Source organism: Anguilla anguilla, chromosome 16, assembly GCF_013347855.1.
Source record: "Anguilla anguilla isolate fAngAng1 chromosome 16, fAngAng1.pri, whole genome shotgun sequence".
In the NCBI taxonomy this organism is placed as follows: domain Eukaryota; kingdom Metazoa; phylum Chordata; class Actinopteri; order Anguilliformes; family Anguillidae; genus Anguilla; species Anguilla anguilla.
Window position 1 is genome coordinate 4,591,921 of NC_049216.1, and position 21,928 is coordinate 4,613,848.

General features: G+C 46.2%; 1 protein-coding gene across 3 annotated transcripts in view; it reads left to right on the top strand.

Moving 5' to 3' along the window:
• LOC118215172 (cadherin-13-like) overlaps window positions 1–21,928 on the top strand; it is a 42,586-nt gene that overhangs the window by 8,744 nt on the left and 11,914 nt on the right. For all 3 annotated transcript variants that reach the window (XM_035395648.1, XM_035395647.1, XM_035395649.1), the window contains 7 exons: window positions 1,169–1,279; window positions 3,177–3,182; window positions 3,398–3,550; window positions 5,345–5,489; window positions 7,744–7,922; window positions 18,691–18,831; window positions 21,002–21,184. In XM_035395648.1, coding sequence (XP_035251539.1) covers window positions 1,169–1,279; window positions 3,177–3,182; window positions 3,398–3,550; window positions 5,345–5,489; window positions 7,744–7,922; window positions 18,691–18,831; window positions 21,002–21,184 — 918 coding nt within the window. The remainder of the gene's footprint in view (window positions 1–1,168; window positions 1,280–3,176; window positions 3,183–3,397; window positions 3,551–5,344; window positions 5,490–7,743; window positions 7,923–18,690; window positions 18,832–21,001; window positions 21,185–21,928) is intronic.

The window sequence follows — 21,928 nt, forward strand, 5'->3', positions numbered from 1 at the left end:
ATTCGAGGGAGCGTGACTGACTGTGTGTGTGTTTATGTTTGTGTGTGTGTGTGTGTGTGTATGTGTCTGTGTTTATGTGTATGTGTGTCCATGTGTCTATGTTTGTGTGTTTATGTGTGTATATGTGTATGTCTGTGTGTGTGTGTGTGTGTTTATGTGTATGTGTGTGTATGTGTCTATGTTTGTGTGTATGTGTCTGTGTGTTTATGTGCATGTGTGTGTGTCTGTGTTTAGAGTACATGTGCATGTATGTTTATTGTATAAGCCAGCGTGTGTGTGTATGAGTGTGTGTTTGTGTCTGAGTTTATGTGTGTGTGTTTGGAGTACATGTGCATGTTATTATATAAAATAGTGTATGTGTTAATGTTTATATGTGTATGTGTGTTTATGTGTGTGTGTGTTTAGAGTACATGTGCATATTATTATATAAAATAGGGTATGTGTATGTGTTAATGTTTATATGTGTGTGTGTGTGTGTTTGTGTGTGTGTTTAGAGTACATGTGCATGTTAATAAATAAAATAGTGTATGTGTATGTGTTAATGTTTATATGTGTGTGTGTTTATGTGTGTGTGTGTGTGTTTAGAGTACATGTGCATGTTTTTATATAAAATAGTGTATGTGTATGTGTTAATGTTTATATGTTTAGAGTACGTGTACATGTATGTTTATTGTATATGGTAAATGGTAAACGGACTGCATTTATATAGCGCTTTTATCCAAAGTGCTTTACAATTGATGCCTCTCACTCACCAGAGCAGTTAGGGGTTAGGTGTCTCGCTCAGGGACACTTCGACACACCCAGGGCGGGGATCGAACCGGCAACCCTCCAACTGCCAGACAACCGTTCTTACGTCCTGAGCTATGTCGCCCCATGCTGTATAATACAGCATGTGTGTGTATGTGTGTGTGTTTTTAAGTTTATGTGTGTGTGTATGTATGTGTGTGCTCATGTGCATGTATGTTTATTGTGTAAGACAACATGTGTGTGTATGTGTGTGTGTGTTAAAGTTTGTATGTGTGTATGTGTGTGTTCATGTGCATAGGTGTGTATGTGTGTGTGTGTGTTTTTATGTGTATGTGTGTGTGTGTGTGTGTGTTTAGAGTACATGCTCGTGTTATTACATAAGACAGTGTGTGATTCCTGTCTGCTCTGTGTCTCTGTGCAGCAGGTTCTGGCTTTGGGCCCAGGCTACAGGAGGAGGAGGAGGGCGCTGCTGGTGCCCCCAATGTTTGTCCCTGAGAACCAGCGGGCCCCGTTCCCCCGTGTTATCGGCAAGGTAAGGCTTGTCTGTCCAGGTACGGCCCCCAGGTCCTACCTGTGCTTACCTGTCCCAGAAACCGACTCTACACACTAATGTGATTGGATGGGGATATGCACTGTGTGCATGTGTGTATGTGTGTGTCTGCGCGCTTGCACACGCACGTGTGTGTGTGTATTTAGCAGATCAATTAACCTAATCACACCTGGATGGTCATAATGAGATGTATCCCTCCGGCAGGGTTCCTGTTCGAAAACGCTGTCCCGTGTGCAGCAGCTTATTTACCTTTGGAGTTCTGCCAAGTGAAGTTGGATAGTTATTCAGTCCTGGGATTCTTGAGCAAAGTACTGAACCAGTACTAATAACCGTACTAATAACAGTACTAATAACCAACCTTGTCCGAAAAAGTTTCAATTTAATAACTATCCTTACCTTAAACAGCTTCAACGAATAGCCAACCATACTCTAAACAGTTTCAATTAACCAACCTTACTCAGTTAAAAAAAATAACCAACCTAACCCGATCAGCTTCAAATAATAACCAACCTTACGCAAAACAGTTTCAGTGAATAGCCAGCCTTACTCTAAGCAGTTTCAATTAACCAACCTTACTCAGTAAAAAAACAAAAACCAACCTAACCCGATCAGCTTCAAATAATAACCAACCTTACGCAAAACAGTTTCAGTGAATAGCCAACCTTACACTAAACAGTTTCAAATAATAACCAACCCTACTCTAAACAGTGCCACATAATAAACAACCTTACTCTAAACAGCTCCAAATAATATGCAACCGTACTCTAAACAGCTACAAATAATAACCAGCCTTACTCCTTAAAGTTTCAAGTAATAACCAACCGTACCCTAAGCAGCTTCAATTAGTCAGTAATGTACCATGAACCACTTCATTTAACAGCCAGTCTTACCATGAACAGCTTCAGGTAAGGTGTTTATGGTACCAGCTTAACTGCTGTGTAACTGGATAATATGTCAAATATTTGACATGTGAGGGGCTGTATGACGCCTCCCTCCTCTGGCATTTGGAGTCACACCAGTGTTGCCTGCTGAGGATTAACTCTCCTTATAGGCCTATTAATGACAACTCTAATATCACAGATCTGTCTGTGGCAATCATCCACACAAAGCCACAAAAATTGCCAGCAGCCAAAAAAAAAAAAAAAAAAACACAACACAAAAAAATAACCAGAATGAAAGATGACAGGAACAGAAAGATCTGTGTTCAAGGGAAGAGAGATTTAGAGGGGTAGACAGTGCGTCAGACGAAGGATGCAGTTTGATTCAGGCGCTGTCAGATTCTACAGGCTGTATGTCTCCGTTTTAATTTGGTTTTTCACACTTTGTTCAGATAAATTTGATCCAGCTACATTCAAAGCAGAGTGTGGTGATGGTGGAGATACGCGGCACTTCACAGTGGGCTGGACTCAAGGATGTAAAGAATTGCACATTTTTCCGTCACTGGGAATGAGAACTGTTTAGTAGCTGCTTTCGTTTATTTAAAAAGCCACTGCTCTCTAGCCAAGCTGCTGGCCAGCACTCAGATAAGTGACTGCTGGATGTAATTCATAAATTATACTTGCCTGTCATCGGCTGGCCCAGTCTACTCTGTGTGTGCATGTTTTTGTGTGTGTGTGTGTGTGTGTATGTTTGCGTGTGCATGCACGTGTGTATGTGCGGGCACGCATGCATGCGTGTGTGTGCGTGCATGTGTGTGTGCGCCTGCGTGTGTGTGCGGGCACGCGTACGTACGTGTGTGTGTGTGCGTGTGCGGACATGCATGTGTGCGTACTTGTGTGTGTGTGTGTGGGTGTATGTGTGTGTGTGGGTAATGTGTGTTTATTCTTGATCTCTCTCACATGCCATCTGGGATGCTGCTGGGAACTGGTGTGTTCGCCAGTCACATGTGAGTACCTGCCCAAGATTTTTCCATCAATCCATTCCCTAACAGCCTCTTTCCGTCTGGCCATTACCCAGCAGATAGCCTTGAAGTCAATTCATTGTCCAGGATACAGCCTTTCAGCCAATCCATTATCAGACTCGTTCAATTGCTTGTGTAATCGTCAAGGGGATCATGTGATTGCCGTATCCGGCTTAACCCTTCCTGATGCGGGTGCGCAGGTGATTTCGGCTGACGAGCAGGGCAGCCACATCTTCCGGCTGACGGGGCGGGGGGCAGATCAGGACCCCAAGGGCGCGTTCAGCATAGACCAGCTGACCGGCGAAGTCACTGTGAACCGCGCCCTGGACAGAGAGGACATCGCCTTCTACCAGGTGAGTTACTGACACACCTTCTCTACCAGGGGGGGTACTGACACACCCCTTCTACCACCAGGTGAGGTACTGACACAACCCTTCTACCAGGTTAGGTAATGCCACACCCGTGGTAGGTAGAGTCTGGACTCCACTTTTATCTTTTTCGGTTTTACTGAAAAAGAAGGGTGGATCAAAGTGTTGTCAGATTAGCCACAGTATTTGTATTCAGGCAATCCCTGTTTTGTTGGGTTGCCTTGGCTTATTTTCTGTTTTCAGCATGGCATGACGTGATTATGCCAGGGCTGAAGAACTATGGCAAAATCATAACTCACCTGCTCTATAGTGTACTACACCAACATAAGACCTGACCAGAATGTGTGTGTGTGCGTGTGTGTGTGTGTGCTTCAGAAGGTTTATACAGGACCTTGAGTCCGGTTAGCTGCGAATATTCACTTAATTTTACCCGCATATCACTTTTTACAAAGACTCTGTCCCAGCGATGCTTTATAGAAAAACATTGAATAGGAAACACTGAGCCCGAATCCCCCAAAATCCAGCAAGTGAGGTTAAAACTTAGAGCTCAGTGAGAAGAAGAAAAAAAAAAAGACTAAAAAAAATAGTGGAAAAAATACTCAGGATGGGCCGTCTGGGTAGTGTAGAGGCATAAGCACTCGCCTACCACCGTAGAGACCCGGGTTCAATCCCCGACAGCGGTGCTTCCGGCTTGGTCAGACGTTCCTACGAACACAACTGGCTGCGTTCGCGGGTGGGAAGCCGGTGTATGGTGAGGGTATGGATCCTGATCGTTACATTAGTGAATCCTACTGGTTGGTCGGGGCACCTGTTCAGCAGGGAGGGGATCTGGGGGAGATAGCGTGAACCGTGCGACCTCTCCCAGTGAAACTCCTCGCTGTCAGGTGAAAAGAAGAGGCTGGCGACTCCACGTGTATCGGAGGCTGGCATGTGGTAGTCTACACCCTCCCCAGACCAACAGAGGACAGCGTGATACACACGGGGAATTGGTATAACGACTAAATTGGGGAGAAAATGACAAAAAAATAAAATTAAACAATCCTCAGGACAACCCGCATGTGAAGCGGAACCCGCTCCTCCACTGGCTAGCCTGGTGTCAGTAGCTAATGATGGGCTCAAAGGTAGTAGGCAGGTAATGAGGAACCTGTCAGGGGGAATGAACGGAGCGGCGGGGCAAATTATTAGCCTGAGGTATTAAACGAGCGGGTAAAACAGACAGTTCGAGCGACAAAAAGCTAATGAATGTGTGGATGGGGCGGAAGAGGCCATGCGTCTAGGCCTCCTGGTTTACTCCTTCAACCAGGAGAGGGTCAGGCTGGAAGAGAACGGAAATGGAAAACGGGTTGCGCGCTAGATAGTGACGATGTTAAGTATTGCGAGTGTGGAGGCCTGAGCGTTATATGGACATGCCCCAGCATGCCCTGCTGTGGCAGCACGTATAAACATCCTGAAGAAAGGGGGTGTGCATAACCCTGTGAATGATCCTGGACTGACGGCACCTCAACACAGTACAGGAAAGACAAGGGAAATGTAGGAATAACCACGTTTTTGTTAAATGACTGGCAACTTTTAATTACTGTGTCCACAGGACTGGGCCCAGTCTGGATAATGTAGTAAAGTAAGGTTAAATGGCCAAACACTGTTTTTGTCTCATTCTCCTACAGAAAGGCACTCTTACAGGTGTGTTTCATATCCACAGAGGCAATGGGGTGTGACCTTTACACCCGCTGACCCTTGACCCCTCCCACCCCTCCTCTCCTCTCTCCTGTCCCTCTGCAGTTGCAGGTGTCTACGACGGATCAGGCCGGGAAAGTTCTGGAAGGCCCGGTCCCACTGGACGTGTCTCTGATCGATCAGAACGACAACAGGCCAGTCTTCACAGAGACGCGATACGCAGGAGAGGTGCTGGAGGGCTCCCCCGCAGGTAGGGGGCACTGTTTTACTGGACCAGGGGAAGCCACAGGGTTGAGAAATAATGGATGACATCTTTAGAATATTTGGCTCCAATTGGGGGAGAATGTTCTCAGAGGAACTTGTTTGTTCAGTTGTGTTGTTTTAGAACTGGGGCCTTCAACAAGGCTTCCCCTCCCCATGGGGGTCCACTGGGGGTCCCCTGCCAGACTTCTTATGCAATGACAATGCATAGATTTGGGACGATATTTCAAAATATAAATGTTTTTTAATATAACCCTTTTAAAGTTATAATGTGGGTCCCCTGTATGCCTTTAAGCCTGGGTGGGGGGGGTCCCTGGATCAGAAATGTTTGAAAGCCCCTGTTTTATCGCCTCTGTCGAGTTCCGTAGCTGCATGTTCTTTGTGTGCACTGTCTGTGCTCAAGTCATGGCTTTTCTAACTGTTCACTTAAAACATGGTTTTTTAAACTATGGGTCGGGACCCAAAACGGGTCACGGGGCTGTATGAGGTGGGTCCCGGAATGAGTCTGCCGTCCACTAGCCTGTGCTAGCTATGTGTATTTGACGGATCCCTGAAAGGTGCTACATCCCTCATTTGAGCCCTGATACTAAAAAGTTTAAGAACCAGTGATTTAGAAAGACGGTGAAGAAAGAAAGTGAAGTCTGACTGAAGGAGCAATCATGAATAGAATCAACCGACGACCCAAACGCTGAGTACTTAGCGCAGCCGAGTGCATCTGAGGCCATCCTCCCGGTTATTCCTTCCCTCTCTGATACGTAAGTCCTATGGCATATGGGAGGAGGAGGCTCTCGTGCACATTATACCACTTAACTGCGCACTTGCGGTAAGTCCCAAAGTAAAATGGGGCCTCGCGTTCGGGAACCGGAGATCCGTGAGACAGATGGAAATCAGCGAAGCGTCGCTCTCCACCTAAAGTTTGAAATGAATCACTTTGAATTGCTCGGCGTCTCCGGTTGAGCGAGAGCTCGCTCGCGTGCCCCGAGGAGACGCACGCGACGCTGCTCCAGACGCAGGCGAGAGAAACAGATTTTCCCTTACGCCTGACGATTTCGAAAACCTCAAAAAAAATCTCCCAGACAGTCTGGAGCCTTCGAGACAGCGGCAAAGGTGCTTCGGTAATGGAGCCCTTGACTCCCGCTTCTTCAGACGACGGTAAGTAAGCAACCGCTGATTGGCAGGAAGGGCTGAGGCCCGAAAGTGCTTCGGAGGACCTGCTGCAATTTGCACGCGTGAACACCCGCGGAGAGCTTAGCCGATCGCAAACTTGCTGCACACGGTACCCTTATCCGGTCACACAATTCACACACACAGTGCCCTTTTGGTGCAAAATAAAAAAGCATGGATGTACTTTAATTTTCTTCGGCAATCAATCGGCGTTGCCAAACCTCACTTCTGAATATCTAAGCCAAAAACAGAAATCGGGTGCATCTCCCTGTCGACCAATCAGAGAACATGTGCGCCTCCCCGTCAGCCAATCAGAAATCACGTAGCCTAGACTTCTCTGTCAGTCAGCTTTTTTCCTCCCTCAAAATGGAGGCAGATCTCGCCAAACTTTATCACAACTTCAGCACACAACTGCAGCAGTCCAAAACAGGAAACAGAAAAATGGTGGTTGGATCGTGTTTCTGTTTTCACACATTGCTCTCGGCAGTGCCAGGGAGAGGGTGGTGTATTGATAATTAGTTTATATTTAAGGGAAGATGGTGTCCAGTACCAGAAAACTAGTCCCTCAGGTTATGGAAGTTACATGTTCTTCTGGCAGAACAACTTCGAAGCTGTGCTTCTCTCTCAGAAGGAGTTACAGTTATAGCGCACTTAGGAACAGATCTTTTCTTCTCAGATTTTTAGCCAGTTGCCTAGAATTTTTTGGATAGTTATTACACTCCAATGTATACCAAACAAGGAATTTTTCCAGAGTTCCAAACACAGATGATTTGGTAAATGGACTGCATTTATATAGCGCTTTTATCCAAAGCGCTTTACAACTGATGCCTCTCATTCGCCAGAGCAATTAGGGGTTAGGTGTCTTGCTCAAGAACACTTCGACACGCCGAGGGCGGGGTTTGAACCGGCAGCCCTCAGACTGCCAGACAATCGGTCTTACCTCCTGAGCTATGTCGCCCCGACTTTCTAGCTGACACTGGAGTGATTAGGGCTAGGTCTGTGATGTCTTGCGTAACTTTGTGAGTGCACTTTCCGTTCCGTAAAAGTTAACAAAAATAAGTTCCCTGCTGCTTCTTCAGGGACCACCGTGATGACGGTGACGGCGTGGGACGCGGACGACCCCAACACAGACAACGCCGCCCTGCGCTACAGCCTCGCCAAGCAGTCGCCCGACCTGCCCTCGCCAAGCATGTTCTACATCGACCCGGAAAAGGGCCACGTCGTCACGGCAACCTCCGTCGGGCTGCTCGATAGAGAGGTGGGAGTTTTGCTCTCCAGCCAATCAGATAACACGGCGCTGGTGCTGGCCATTTGATATCTGTGTTTTCATTGGTCAGATCCATCCAGTGCTAATCACTCGCAGTAATCACCCCGGACGTTAGGGGTGGAGTATTGGGGTTTTTCCACTGTAGAGAGTGTTGATTAATCACAATAGCCTATTCTTTTTATGCTTTCCCGCATTTTTCCCGCAGGGCAGGGGACAATATTCTGAATCATAACATACTCTGTCTCTTTCCCTCTTCCTCTCTCTCTCTTCTCTCTCTCCCCACCTCCGTCCCTCACTTACATGTGCTCCAGAACAGCTTCATTCTCCTGAAATACAATAATATTATAATAATAATCCCTGGTCACACAATGTCTGCCCCCTCTCTCTCTCTCTCTCTCTCTCTCTCTCTCGTGCTCACACAGTACCCTTACACACTTAAGGGAGATTTATTATTTTATGCCATTTATATGCAAATAATCAAGGGAAGTGTGCGGTGGACAGACTGTAGATAAAATTGATTTATTTCGCATATTTCATATTCAGATTTAAGTGCGCAACCACAGCATTCTATGCAGGGGTCTCTGAAACCTTCCTCCACTTCTCTTTCACTTCTTTTTTCCTCTCTCCTCCTGCTTCTTTGTCTCCTCCCTTCCTTTCTCTATCTGTCTCACTTTTTTCGTTTTTTACTCTTTCTGGGATAATTAAACAGCACCGAGACGTGAATTTTCTGCTCAGACAACTTTGCAAAGCAGGCTAAGACACAAACGTAATATGTTCACTCTCACAGAACACCAAAAGCAAATAGAACACACACACACGCACACGCACACACACACACACGCACACACACACACACACACACGCACACGCACACGCACACGCACACGCACACGCACACACACACGCACCACACACACAATGCAGGCACATGCACATTTTACCATGTGCAGAAACAGCATTAAAAAATCATTTTTCTCCTGGCACTTGTCAGCACAGCCTCCCAGTTGAGCTGCTGATGAAACTGTATGAAAGCTGTTCTTGCTGTGATGACAGCGCCTTTCTGTCACTGTTCTGCCTTTCAATCTCTCAGACACCATTGGTGTTATTCATAATTCAGCGTGAATGACACCAAACTTAACACCATCATCGGTGTAGCACTAAAAAATCATATATCAACATCGGGTGGTGGAGAAAATGATTTCATCATTAGTTGGCAGCAAAAATGTACACAATCTGTTAGCAGTAAAGACATACTTAATTGTTAGTTGGCAGTAAAGCTTTGCATGGCCATCCATTAGTATTAGCTGAATAACCGAGCCAGCTCATGGTGCAGACTTCGCCCATTGATCATAGCCAAACTGCCACAATTAACTTTGAATGGCAATGCCATGGCAACACGGTCATGTGACCCATATGATGTCATGTGTTACTGAAGAAAGAGAGTCCTGTTACTGTAGTTTGATTGGGCAGGAGAGAGGGTCCATGCATAGAAATGACAAACAGCCCGGTGATCTACTCCTTCCTCAATCCGTCTCTGTCACAGCTCTGTCCACATGCATTAGTGAGGAAATGAGATCCCATTCATTAATTAGATTTCCAACCACCAAAGAGGAAAATTGCATTCCACTGGAGGTTGGCTGTATAAATCACTGTTTTGTACGGGAGTAGAATTTCATCAGATCAATTAAAATATGCTTGAGTTGAGGCTAAAATAAAGATTTAAATTGCTATGAGATGTGATAGGCTTTTTTTGTTCTATCTTTGACTTTCTTGGGCTATAGGCCAGGAGGAATCTCTGTGTTAAACTGTAGGCCTGGAGGATTCTCTCTGTTGAACTGTTGGCCAGGAGGAATCTCTGTGTTGGACTGTAGACCAAGAAGAATCTCTGTGTTGAACTGTAGGCCAGGAGGAACCTTTGTATTGAACTGTTAGCTAGGAGGAATCTCTGTGTTGGACTGTAGGCCAAGAGGAATCTCTGTGTTGAACTGTAGGCCCGGAGGAATCTCTGTGTTGGTCAGTAGGCCTGAAGGAATTTCTGTATTGGACAAAGCAACACACAATCTTTTGTAACAGTTGATGGGATGTGGAGTTTAAGGCTTGTCCAATACACTTAAGAAATCTCAAACTGTGGGCTCCACCACCAATGAAGTTAATTGCGAATGTACCAAAATGTAAAATGTTTTTTGATACCTTGCCTGGATCACACTCCCCTCTTTCGCTGTGTTTGTTTCATCCATCCATACCACATGACAGGACTTTCAGTTCTGAGACGGTGACCATACTAGAGTTGTGAATGAAACAGGATTGTGAAGGCGTACCGAGGGTAGGGGGAGGGGCGTATGAAGGAGCCGCCATTCATATATAGTTGGGGTGTGTGTTGTAGTGTGAGTGGGTGTGGTAGGTGTAGTGGGGGTGTGTGTTGTAGCGTGAGTGGGTGTGGTAGGTATAGTGGGGGTGTGTGTTGTAGTGTGAGTGGGTGTGGTAGGTATAGTGGGGGTGTGTGTTGTAGTGTGAGTGGGTGTGGTAGGTGTAGTGGGGGTGTGTGTTGTAGTGTGAGTGGGTGTGGTAGGTGTAGTGGGGGTGTGTGTTGTAGCGTGAGTGGGTGTGGTAGGTATAGTGGGGGTGTGTGTTGTAGTGTGAGTGGTTGTGGTAGGTGTAGTGGGGGTGTGTGTTGTAGTGTGAGTGGGTGTGGTAGATATAGTGGGGGTGTGTGTTATAGTGTGAGTGGGTGTGGTAGATATAGTGGGGGTGTGTGTTGTAGCGTGAGTGGGTGTGGTAGGTATAGTGGGGGTGTGTTGTAGTGTGAGTGGGTGTGGTAGGTGTAGTGGGGATGTGTGTTGTAGTGTGAGTGGGTGTGGTAGGTATAGTGGGGGTGTGTGTTGTAGTGTGAGTGGGTGTGGTAGGTGTAGTGGGAGTGTGTGTTGTAGTGTGAGTGGGTGTGGTAGGTATAGTGGGGGTGTGTGTTATAGTGTGAGTAGGTGTGGTAGGTGTAGTGGGGGTGTGTGCTGTAGTGTGAGTGGGTGTGGTAGGTATAGTGGGGGTGTGTGTTGTAGTGTGAGTGGGTGTGGTAGGTATAGTGGGGGTGTGTGTTATAGTGTGAGTGGGTGTGATAGGTATAGTGGGGGTGTGTGTTGTAGCGTGAGTGGGTGTGGTAGGTATAGTGGGGGTGTGTGTTGTAGCGTGAGTGGGTGTGGTAGGTGTAGTGGGGGTGTGTGTTGTAGCGTGAGTGGGTGTGGGAGGTATAGTGAAGGTGTGTGTTATAGTGTGAGTGGGTGTGGTAGGTATAGTGGGGGTGTGTGTTGTAGCGTGAGTGGGTGTGGTAGGTGTAGTGGGGGTGTGTGTTGTAGTGTGAGTGGGTGTGGTAGGTATAGTGGGGGTGTGTGTTGTAGTGTGAGTGGGTGTGGTAGGTGTAGTGGGGGTGTGTGTTGTAGTGTGAGTGTGTGTGGTAGGTATAGTGGGAGTGTGTGTTGTAGTGTGAGTGGGTGTGGTAGGTGTAGTGGGGGTGTGTGTTGTAGTGTGAGTGGGTGTGGTAGGTATAGTGGGGGTGTGTGTTATAGTGTGAGTAGGTGTGGTAGGTGTAGTGGGGGTATGTGTTATAGTGTGAGTGGGTGTGGTAGAGATAAGTAGCCTACTAGTGTAAAATAACATGACGCCGTGGGTTGGTTTTCTTCCTGTCCTCCCCAATTTTTTGAGTCACCAGCTGCCACTGATGTGCATAGTTCTAAAGTCATGAAAATGAATAATTCCCCTTCACCATAAGAGCACTGCCCTTCAGTGCCTCTTTCTGTGTCTGTGTGTGTACGTGTGTGTTTGTGTTTGTATGCGTATGTTAATGTGTGTGTGTGTGTGTGTGTTTGTATGCGTATGTTAATGTGTGTGTGTGTATTAATGAGTGTGTATGCGTGTACGTTTATGTGTTTATATATGTGTGTGTTAATGTGTGTGTGCGTGTGTTCATGTGTGCGTATATTAATGTGTGTGTGTATATATATGTTAATATGTGTGTGTGTGTGTGTGTGTATATGTTAATGTGTGTTTGTGTGTGTGTGTATATGTCAATGTGTGTGTGTGCGTGTTAATGTGTGTGGGTGTGTATATATGTTAATGTGTGTGGGTGTGTATATATGTTAATGTGTGTGTGTGTGTATATATGTTAATATGTGTGTGTGTGTGTGTGTGTATATGTTAGTGTGTGTGTGTGTGTGCGTGTTAATGTGTGTGGGTGTGTATATATGTTAATATGTGTGTGTGTGTGTGTGTGTGTATATGTTAGTGTGTGTGTGTGTGTATATGTTAATGTGTGTGTGTGCGTGTTAATGTGTGTGGGTGTGTGCTTGTTAATGTGTGTGTGCGTTAATGCGTATGTGTGATGTGGGGTTTGAGCATCACTAAGCGGATTTCCATTTGTGGGGAGCGGACGCAGGATGTGTGTGTAAGAGACGATTTGTGTGTGCCATTTACACTCATTAGATTGATGGGGGAGAGGGTCTCCCACTCCTAACCGCTACGGCTCCTGCTCGTAAAACACTGATATTAGCGCTCGGACATAATGGAGTACAAACATGAGGCTCACTGTCCTTTCCTCATCCGGCTCTTCACTGCCTGTTGCACTCCGTTGCACCAGTAATTACATATAGTATAACTATGTGCAGCGCCCTCATTGATATGCAAACAAGCTTAAATGTGGTATTCTTCCGCATGGCTATTATTGGCAGTGCCATGACATTTATTTATTTTATTTATTGTTTCAATTTTGAGACGTGAATGTGCTTCTGGAGGACATTTCATTAAACAAATAGCTTATGGAGGATTTGGTTTTGCTGTTCACATTCACCAGGTACAGCACATCTGAGACTTCCAAGAGACAGGGCTTTGTGCGCGCGTGTGTGTGTATGTGTGTGTTCGTATTTGGTTGTGGTGTGTGTGGGTGTGAGAATAACGTGCATGAATAAACATGTAATATACTGTACACACATAACCTACATGCATATATACATTCACACTGACATATGTACATACATACATGCATACATACATATAAACAGACAGACAGATGTATTGAGTGTCAGACAGACCGACCTTACTAACGAAATCTGATGCAGACTTGTGATGGGTCACTATATTTTCAATAAGGCCTCTATTCCTGTGTCATTTCTCAGCAGCAAGGGACAGGAACAGGAGCAGGGACAGGGCCACGAGCAGAAGCAGAAATATGAGCAGGCCAGGAGCAGGGGCAGAAACATGAGCAGGGCAGGAGCAGGAGCAGAAACATAAGCAGGAGCAGGGGCAGGGACAGGGACAGGAGCAGGAACAGGAGTAGGGCCAGCAGCAGGAACAGGAGCAGGAGTAGGAGCAGAAGCAGAATCATGAGCAGGGTCAGGGCCTGGAATAGGAGCAGGGGGAGGAATAGGAGCAAGAGCAGGGGGATGAGCAGGGGGAGGAATAGGAGCAAGAGCAGGAACAGGAGCAGGGGGAGGAATAGGAGCAAGAGCAGGTATGGGAGCAGGGGGAGGAATAGGAGCAAGAGCAGGGACAGGAGCAGGGGGAGGAATAGGAGCAAGAGCAGGGACAGGAGCAGGGGGAGGAATAGGAGCAAGAGCAGGAACGGGAGCAGGGGGAGGAATAGGAGCAAGAGCAGGAGCAGGAGCAGAAAATGGCACAGGGTCAGGGGCAGGGGCAGGAACAGGAGCAGGGGAGGAATAGGAGCAAGAGCAGGAACAGGAGCAGGGGGAGGAACAGGAGCAAGAGCAGAAAATGGCACAGGGTCAGGGGCAGGAACAGGAACAGGAACAGGAGCAGTGGGGGGGATAGGAGCAGTAGCAGGATCAGGGGTCTTTTTCCAGTCCCTCTGATATCACCGTGTGATATCGGATCACCCGGCAGCCATAATTCATGTGTGCCGTGGCGGTTAATCAGAGGCCGCTTTGCCAGAGCTCTCGCCCAGCAGAGCCTTTGATGTGACTGCTGAGGAGCAAGTCAATGCAGCCATCTTTATTTATGTATGCATCTGTGCTCTGAGTCTGCACAGGAGGGAGTCCCTTCAGTTTGCTTAGAGACAATCACATCACCTCATGCTGTGTGCCACCGGCTACTGGCTGTCTTTGAAGTACCATGCAGAAATTGAATTTATGCATATATATTCCATATGTACTGTGTGCCCACACCCTTGCCCTGTATACATAGAGCAAGGGTGGAGGGTAAAAACATGCACAAGCCTATGATACGACATCACACCGATCAAACAATCAACAGACGGGCGACACGCCGACAGGAAGCCAGCAGCAAACCGCAGGCAGCGAACAGCAGGCAGCGAACAGCAGGCAGCAAACAGAGACGAGTGTGACACAAACTCCTCCAAACACAGATTCGCACACATAAACACACCTGACTGTGGAGACTGTGTAAATCACTGACATACTGAACAGCCAACCGACCTTGTTATTCTGTGATGCAGAGTGACAGCACAGCAGGTAGCCCTGGGTGCAGGAGGGTAGAGTGTGTGATGTATACTGGTGGTATAACAGGTAGCTCTGAGTATGGTAGTGGAGAGTGTGTGATGTATACTGGTGGTATAGCAGGTAGCTCTGAGTATGGTAGTGGAGAGTGTGTGATGTATACTGGTGGTATAGCAGCTAGCTCTGAGTATGGTACTGGAGAGTGTGTGATGTATACTGGTGGTATAGCAGGTAGCTCTGAGTATGGTAGTGGAGGGTGTGTGATGTATACTGGTGGTATAGCAGCTAGCTCTGAGTATGGTAGTGGAGAGTGAGTGATGTATACTGGTGGTATAGCAGATAGCTCTGAGTATGGTAGTGGAGAGTGTGTGATGTATACTGGTGGTATAGCAGCTAGCTCTGAGTATGGTACTGGAGAGTGTGTGATGTATACTGGTGGTATAGCAGGTAGCTCTGAATATGGTAGTAGAGAGTGCGTGATGTATAGTGCTGGTATAGCAGATAGCTCTGAATATGGTAGTGGAGAGTGCGTGATGTATAGTGCTAGTATAGCTGGTAGCTCTGAGTATGGTACTGGAGAGTGTGTGATATATACTGGTGGTATGTGCTGATGTTTTTACAAAAATTGTTCACTGGTCTTTAAGTCAGTGTACCAGCATGTTTTAAATCCGCTATCATTGTCCCTGTTGCCAGGAAACCTAGTGTAAACTGTTAATGACTACAGGCCGGCAGCACTCACTCCTATTATTATGAAGATCTTTGAAAGACTGTTGAGCAATCATTCAACCAACACTAATTTAGATTCAAACCAATTTGCCTACCAGGCCAGGAGACCTGCGGAGGATGCTGTATCTCTTTTTGATTACATTCAATGATGCAGCACCACAAGGCCCCACGCGACTATGCCCATACACTATTTATTGATTACAGCTCTTCTTTTAATACTGTCTTATCTGGAAGACTTTATGATAAGATGAGGGGGCTTGGAATTGTGCAGTCACTTTGCCTTTGGATTTTAGACTTTTTAACCAATAAGAAACAAGTTGTTATAATCAATATTAGGCTCTCAAAACCCAGGTTCCTCTGTTCTAGAGCTCCGCATGGTTGTGTGTTGTCACCATGACTCTAATTACTGTACACTAATGACTGTGTGTCTCACTCAGACACTGTAAAACTTGTTACAATCTGACTATTGGCCTGTTATATCCTATTTGTTGCATAACAACGGTCCAAGTTCAACTACCAACGACAGTTTTGATTGACAACGGTAAAATGTGCCCAAACGGCTGCAGAAGAATATTTCAATTTCAGGTGATTAAATCGATAAAAATCAATAAATACAAAAGTAACCATATATAGTCATTGTTGGTAACCCTGTAAAAAGTTTGCTGATGCCACAACTGTAGTAGGTTTGGTTAATAATGGGGATGAATCAGCTTACAGAAGGGAAGTAGAAGGGCTGTTAACAATTCGAACCACAATATTGTGAAAACTAAAGGTGGTTGATTTTAGAAGGGAGAAAGATGAACTGTCACCACTTGTTATTGAGGGTAAAATTGCGGAGAAGGTGAAGTTTTTTGGTACTACAATTTGCAGCTCATTGAAATGTGAGGACGACACCAACCCCATTGTATTAAAATCCCATCAAAGGCTGCATTTTACGAGACAGCTGAGGAAGTTCGAGGTGTCCAAGGAGGAAGTGCTATACTTTTACGGGGCTGTCACTGAACGCGTGCGGACCTTTTCTGTCTCCGCCTGGTGCGGTTGCACAACGGAGACCGATAGGAAGCGGCTCGGAAGAGCGGGGCACTCGGCTGCTAAATTCATCTCCCCTCGGCTGCGTCTGTCCGTCACGGCAGATTGCTTCGAAAAGGCTCGTAAAACTCTAACTGACACCTCTCGCCCCGCAAATTGTCTCCTTAAGCCACTTCCTTCTAATAAGAGACTCAGGGGCAGTCACAGCTGCACTTGGTTTGCGCCTAATGGCACTTATCCCCTAGCCTTGCCGTTTTTGAACTCAACGAATGTTGTTTTAGCATCAAATAAATAGGGAGATTCACTGTGCACTTCATTGGATTTAATTTAATTTTATTGGATTTTATTGGACATTTTTATTATTGTTGTTTTAATTAATTTATCAAAATATAATTTGATTTTGGGGTGATCCTGGTACCGCATTGATTATTGAAGATAATTTATTATGCGATGGTGTGCATTGTATGTGAATTGTGTGTCTGTGGTTGTCTTTTCTTTCGGGCTGCGCTGTCACAAATCCCTGTCTTTACCGATATGGCAATGAAGTATCTTGAGGTTCCCAAGGTATAAATATGACCAGCTGGAAGTTAAATGTTTTCATTGTGTGTGTGTGTGTGTGGGGGGGGGGGGGGGGGGGGGCAAGGGGGTGGTTAAGTGTGTGTGTGTGTGTGTAATGTGTGTGTGTGTCTGCATGTGTGTTTGTGTGTGTGTCTGTGCCTGTGTGTGCGCATGTGTGCTTGTGCGTGTGTATGGTGTGTGTATGTGTGTGTCTGTGTATACGTGTGTGTGTGTGCGTGTAATGTGTGTGTGTGTCTGCGTGTCTGTGTGTGTGCGTGTGCATGTGTGTATATGTGGGTGTCTGTGCGTGTGTGTGTAATATGTGTGTGTGTCTGTATGCGTGTGTGTATGTGAGTGTGTGTGAGAGTGTGAGTGTGTGTGTGTGTGTGTGAGTGTGTGTGCAGGTGCCTGTGTGTGTGTCTGTGTGCGTGTGTGTGTGTGTGTGTGTGAGTGTGTGAGAGTGTGTGTCTGTGTGCGTGTGGATGGTAGTAAGCTGTAGATAGAGGTTTCCGTGGTAATCGCCCCACAGAGATTGTGCATTGGGTCATGGGATCTGGCAGGAAGGAGAACAGCGTTTAACTTAGAGGGGTGGGGGAGGGGGCATTAATACTCACACATTCACACACGTACACGCATACACATAAACATACAGCTGCTGGTCGGCTTAGCCTTTTAGACCTGACAAATGTGAAAATGGTGCCTGTCACAGCTCTGTGATAGATTAATTATACTTATATACAGTATGTATATATGTATCGATTAGTATGCCTGTGGAAGAAGCTAATCTCAGCTGAGCAGGGTATTATGGGTACAGGTAAGAGGCTTGTGGGAGTTGACTGAAACAGATGGAGCACACTTAATAAGCATGCATTGCTTATGGCTGTGGGAGTAGGGTTTTATTGCGTTCATTAAGGGAGATAAGTTCTTACACTTTCAGTGCAATGTGTTAGCCTTGCCTGCCATTCCCAAAGAGCAGAAGCAAGATTACGACAAACTATTATTCAACTTAAACTTGATCTTGTCTCAGTTCATCACTCGGAAATAGAACGAAGGGGGACCGTTTCTTTAACCAGAAATCGCACGGGATGGTTCTGAAGCAGTGACCGTGCGGAGTTGTAGACCGTGTACGCTTCCGAAACTGAAAACTTCCTTCGCCAAGGAAAAAGCGCGCAATCACACTGCCAAGTGTTTAAAATGGAACCGGCAAATAATTTGGGCGACATTCCCGCTATCTTCAGCTCCGCAGAGGATTTGTCAGCCTTCGCGACATGAGCGCCACGGTCCCTTCCGCCAACGCAGTCCACGGGAGCCGGCCTGTCACGTGCACTCTTCCCCCCAAAATCACTCCCAGCAGCAGACCTCCCTGCCCTTATGCTGCGATCTAATCCACATCCAATCAGAAACCCCTGTCCTTAAATCTAATTTACATACAAGTATTTAATTGGCCATTTTTACCTGCGTGTTAATATCCTGTGAAGAAGCAGCTGATGCTGTGGTGATAACTGAGATGCTATGATTACACATCGGTAACAGCTACCATTGCACAGAGATTGGAAGACAGAAATGCTAATAACAATATTTCTTAATCATCCAGACTGAGGACTAAAATACACGATAAGATGCTAATATTTGAAACACTCCTGATGGGTAATGGTAATTGGTTCATGACCTGGTTATTTGTGGTCTATAATGATGATTAGTCAATGTAACCCTGGGTAAATAAAGGTTAAATAAAAAAAAAAATAAAAACCCAAGTGGTCAGTATGTATGATGATTATTGGGCAATATAACGCAAGTGGTTAGAACATAAAACAGTTATTGATCAGTGTAAACCAAGTGGTTAGTGTTCGAAATGGTTGATTGATCAGTGTAACTGAAGTGGTTAGCGTTTAAGATGGCTATTGATTATTGTGCCCTCTGTGGTCCGTGTAAAACGTGGTGATTGGTCCACGCTTGTAACCATGGTTGCACATCCCGCTCTGCCGCCCCAGGCGCTGCCCACCACGCAGTATGAGCTGGAGATCGTCGCCAAGGACATGGCGGGGAGCGACGTGGGGCTCACCGGCACAGCGACCGCCACCATCACCATCGCCGACAAGAACGACCACGCCCCCAAGTTCACCCAATCGCTGGTGAGCGCCACTCCCACCCCACCCTTCCACCGCGGACACACATCGGGGACCTGACAGATTTACACTACAATGCACTCTTAACAAGCGACATGGCAGCCGTGCGTATAGATTTTTGACTGGCAGGGGAAGCGAGGCATTGGATGTACAGCTGCCCTGCTAGGGCAACGAAAGAACTGAGAAGCATGGCCTCTACGGGCAACCAATCACACGACGCCACCAACTCCAATGCTCATGTCCTCCAGGCGACATGCACTGTACGTGCCGTGGCCAAATATTACATTACATTACATTACAGGCATTTAGCAGACGCTCTTATCCAGAGCAACTTACACAGCTTTTACATTGTATCCATTTATACAGCTGGATATACTGAAGCAATTCCGGTTAAGTACCTTGCTCAAGGGTACAACGGCAGTGTCCTTACCCGGGAATCGAACCTACGACCTTTTGGTTACAAGCCCAGTTCCTTACCCACTGTGCTACACTCCGTCCAAATATCCCATCTCACCTTTTGTTATCGCTCGCCAAATAGAGACCGGCTCTCTCTGTAAACACTGGGACTTGCGAAGAGCAATTTTCAGCTTCGTGTCAATGCCACTATTTTCAGAGCTGCCCGCGTGAAGGCCGTGTGAGTCCATTCGCAGGTACTGCGGGCGAATCTCACCCCGACAGCTGGTCTGCAGGCTGACTGGCTGAAATGTGGGTGTGGGCGGAGCCAGGGACGAAAGAGCGTAGCAGACAGAATTACATCGTTTACTGGGAAAGACACAAAACAAAACAGAATGCTGTCGGGCCTTAAAAAGGGAACACACCCAAGCAGAATACTTAACCATGGTGAAAAAAGAAAATATGAAAGACAAAGAAAGCATTGCATATACACGTATGGTCTAATTTACTAAGAGCTTTAGCGCCAGCAAAACCTTTTAGTGCACACACAACAAATAACAAGACCAATGATTGGTCATGGCATTTGTTTTGCACCAATCATTGGTTGCGTTATTAGTTTTGTGTATGCTAAAAGTTTTTGCACATGCTAAAGGTCTTAGTAAACCAGGCCCTTAGTGTGCACAGCATGGCCATTGAGACTGCGAGACATTGGTGGATGTTGCTGCCCAGACACACAAGGTTGTGCTCGCTACGACGTCATCTACAAAGGGCGGAGACGGAGTTCCATTTTATTAAAAGTATGAGCTCTGTGCTTCTACAAAATAAATAAAATGAATCCGAGAGCCTCTCAAAAGCAGGCAGCCTGCTGCTCCTCCTGGGAGAGAGGAGGCAGTGTGAAGCATTAGCCCCTCATGCTAACGCAATCATGCTAACGTAATAATGATATAATGCAGCTTTCTCGGTTTCATTGATTTTTCCTTTTCCCTGTTCCATTTAAATGTTCTCAGTAATATCCCATATGCTTTGGCAACATTTATTATTCCTGTGGAATTAAAAACTTCATTTCGCAGCTAAAAAGAGGGTACAATATGTGACAAAAATAAACAGAAAAATAAACTTTTACCCGACAAAGACCGAAATGGTCGAAACATTGTCACTGCTCACGGATTTTAGTTAAATAAAAATCACTTGGGAGCATAACAGCAGTGTGCTGGTAGTATTTTCTTATTTTGCCAAAATAAACAGGAGCTCACGCAAGCTCGGACCGAATGTACCAAAAATGCCCTTCTTTGGAGTGCGTGTGGATTTAGTAGGAACAAAGGGCTTGTGCTTCTGTACAGCCCGCGCAAAAACAAGGGAAATGGTAAATGGACTGCATTTATATAGCGCTTTACAATTGATGCCTCTCATTCGCCAGAGCAGTTAGGGGTTAGGTGTCTTGCTCAAGGACACTTTGACACTCCCAGGGCGGGGTTTGAACCGGCAACCCTCCGATTGCCAGACAATCGGTCTTACCTCCTGAGCTATGTCACCCCAGAATATCAAGTATCGATGTGACTGCATCTCTCGGCGGGGAGCGCGTCACGGGGGTCCCTCTGCGGCTTTTGGAGAGGTGCACCATGGGAAGACATCCCCTGCCATTTTGAGCAGGGTTCACGGTGAAGAGAAACGGATTTAAGGGGACCCGTGATGCTGGTGCGTGCGTGGATGCAGCTTTGCCCCGTGTGTGACCGCACACCTGAAGTGGCCGCGTTAAGTTGCCCTTCCTGGTTTCATCCTGCAGTTCCAGGCCACAGTGAGGGAGAGCTGGAGGGGGGCGGTCCTGACTCTGACGGTGGAGGACCGGGACGAGGTGGGCACCGGGGCGTGGCGGGCGATGTTCTCCATACTGGGCGGGGACTCTGACCGCAGTTTTGAGGTCCACACCAACCCGGACAACAACCATGGAATGCTATCTGTGGTGGAGGTATGGTGAAGTCCCGCCTACCAGAGGGACATAAAGAGTGTTTTGACCAATCAGCAGTGAGCTCTCAGGAACCTCACACATGAGTAGCCAATGGGAGATCATTTTCAAGTGGTCAGTTCAGTCACAATAATGTGTGTAGCTTCCACTATGAACTATAATGTAAAATCCTATGTATGTCTCTGGTCTTTATCCTGTTTTAATTAGAGTTGTACTGTCTCCTTGGGTTTCTTGAAAGGTGTATTCCAAACAAATGCATTATTATTATTATCATTATTATTATTATTATTATTATTATTATTATTATTATGGCTTAGTCATTCACAAATACACACTCATTGACTCTATAGCCAATTCACCCACTCAATGACTCAATTGCAAATTCCCACTTTTGCACTCATGTATTCATTCATGGACTTATTCATACACTATATCCCATTTGTTCGCTCGCTCACTCACTCACTCATTCATTCATCCACTCACTCATTCACTTACTCGCTCACTTACTTATTCACTCACTCATTCACTTACTTATTCACTCACTCACTCATTCATCCACTCACTCATTCACTTACTTATTCACTCACTCATTCACTTACTTTTTCACTCATTCATTCACTTACTCACTCACTCATTCAGTTCTTACTCATTCACTCACTCAATCACACACTCACTCACTCACACAAGCACACACTCACAAACGGAAACACTCACACACGCACACACTGACGCACTCACTCACACACT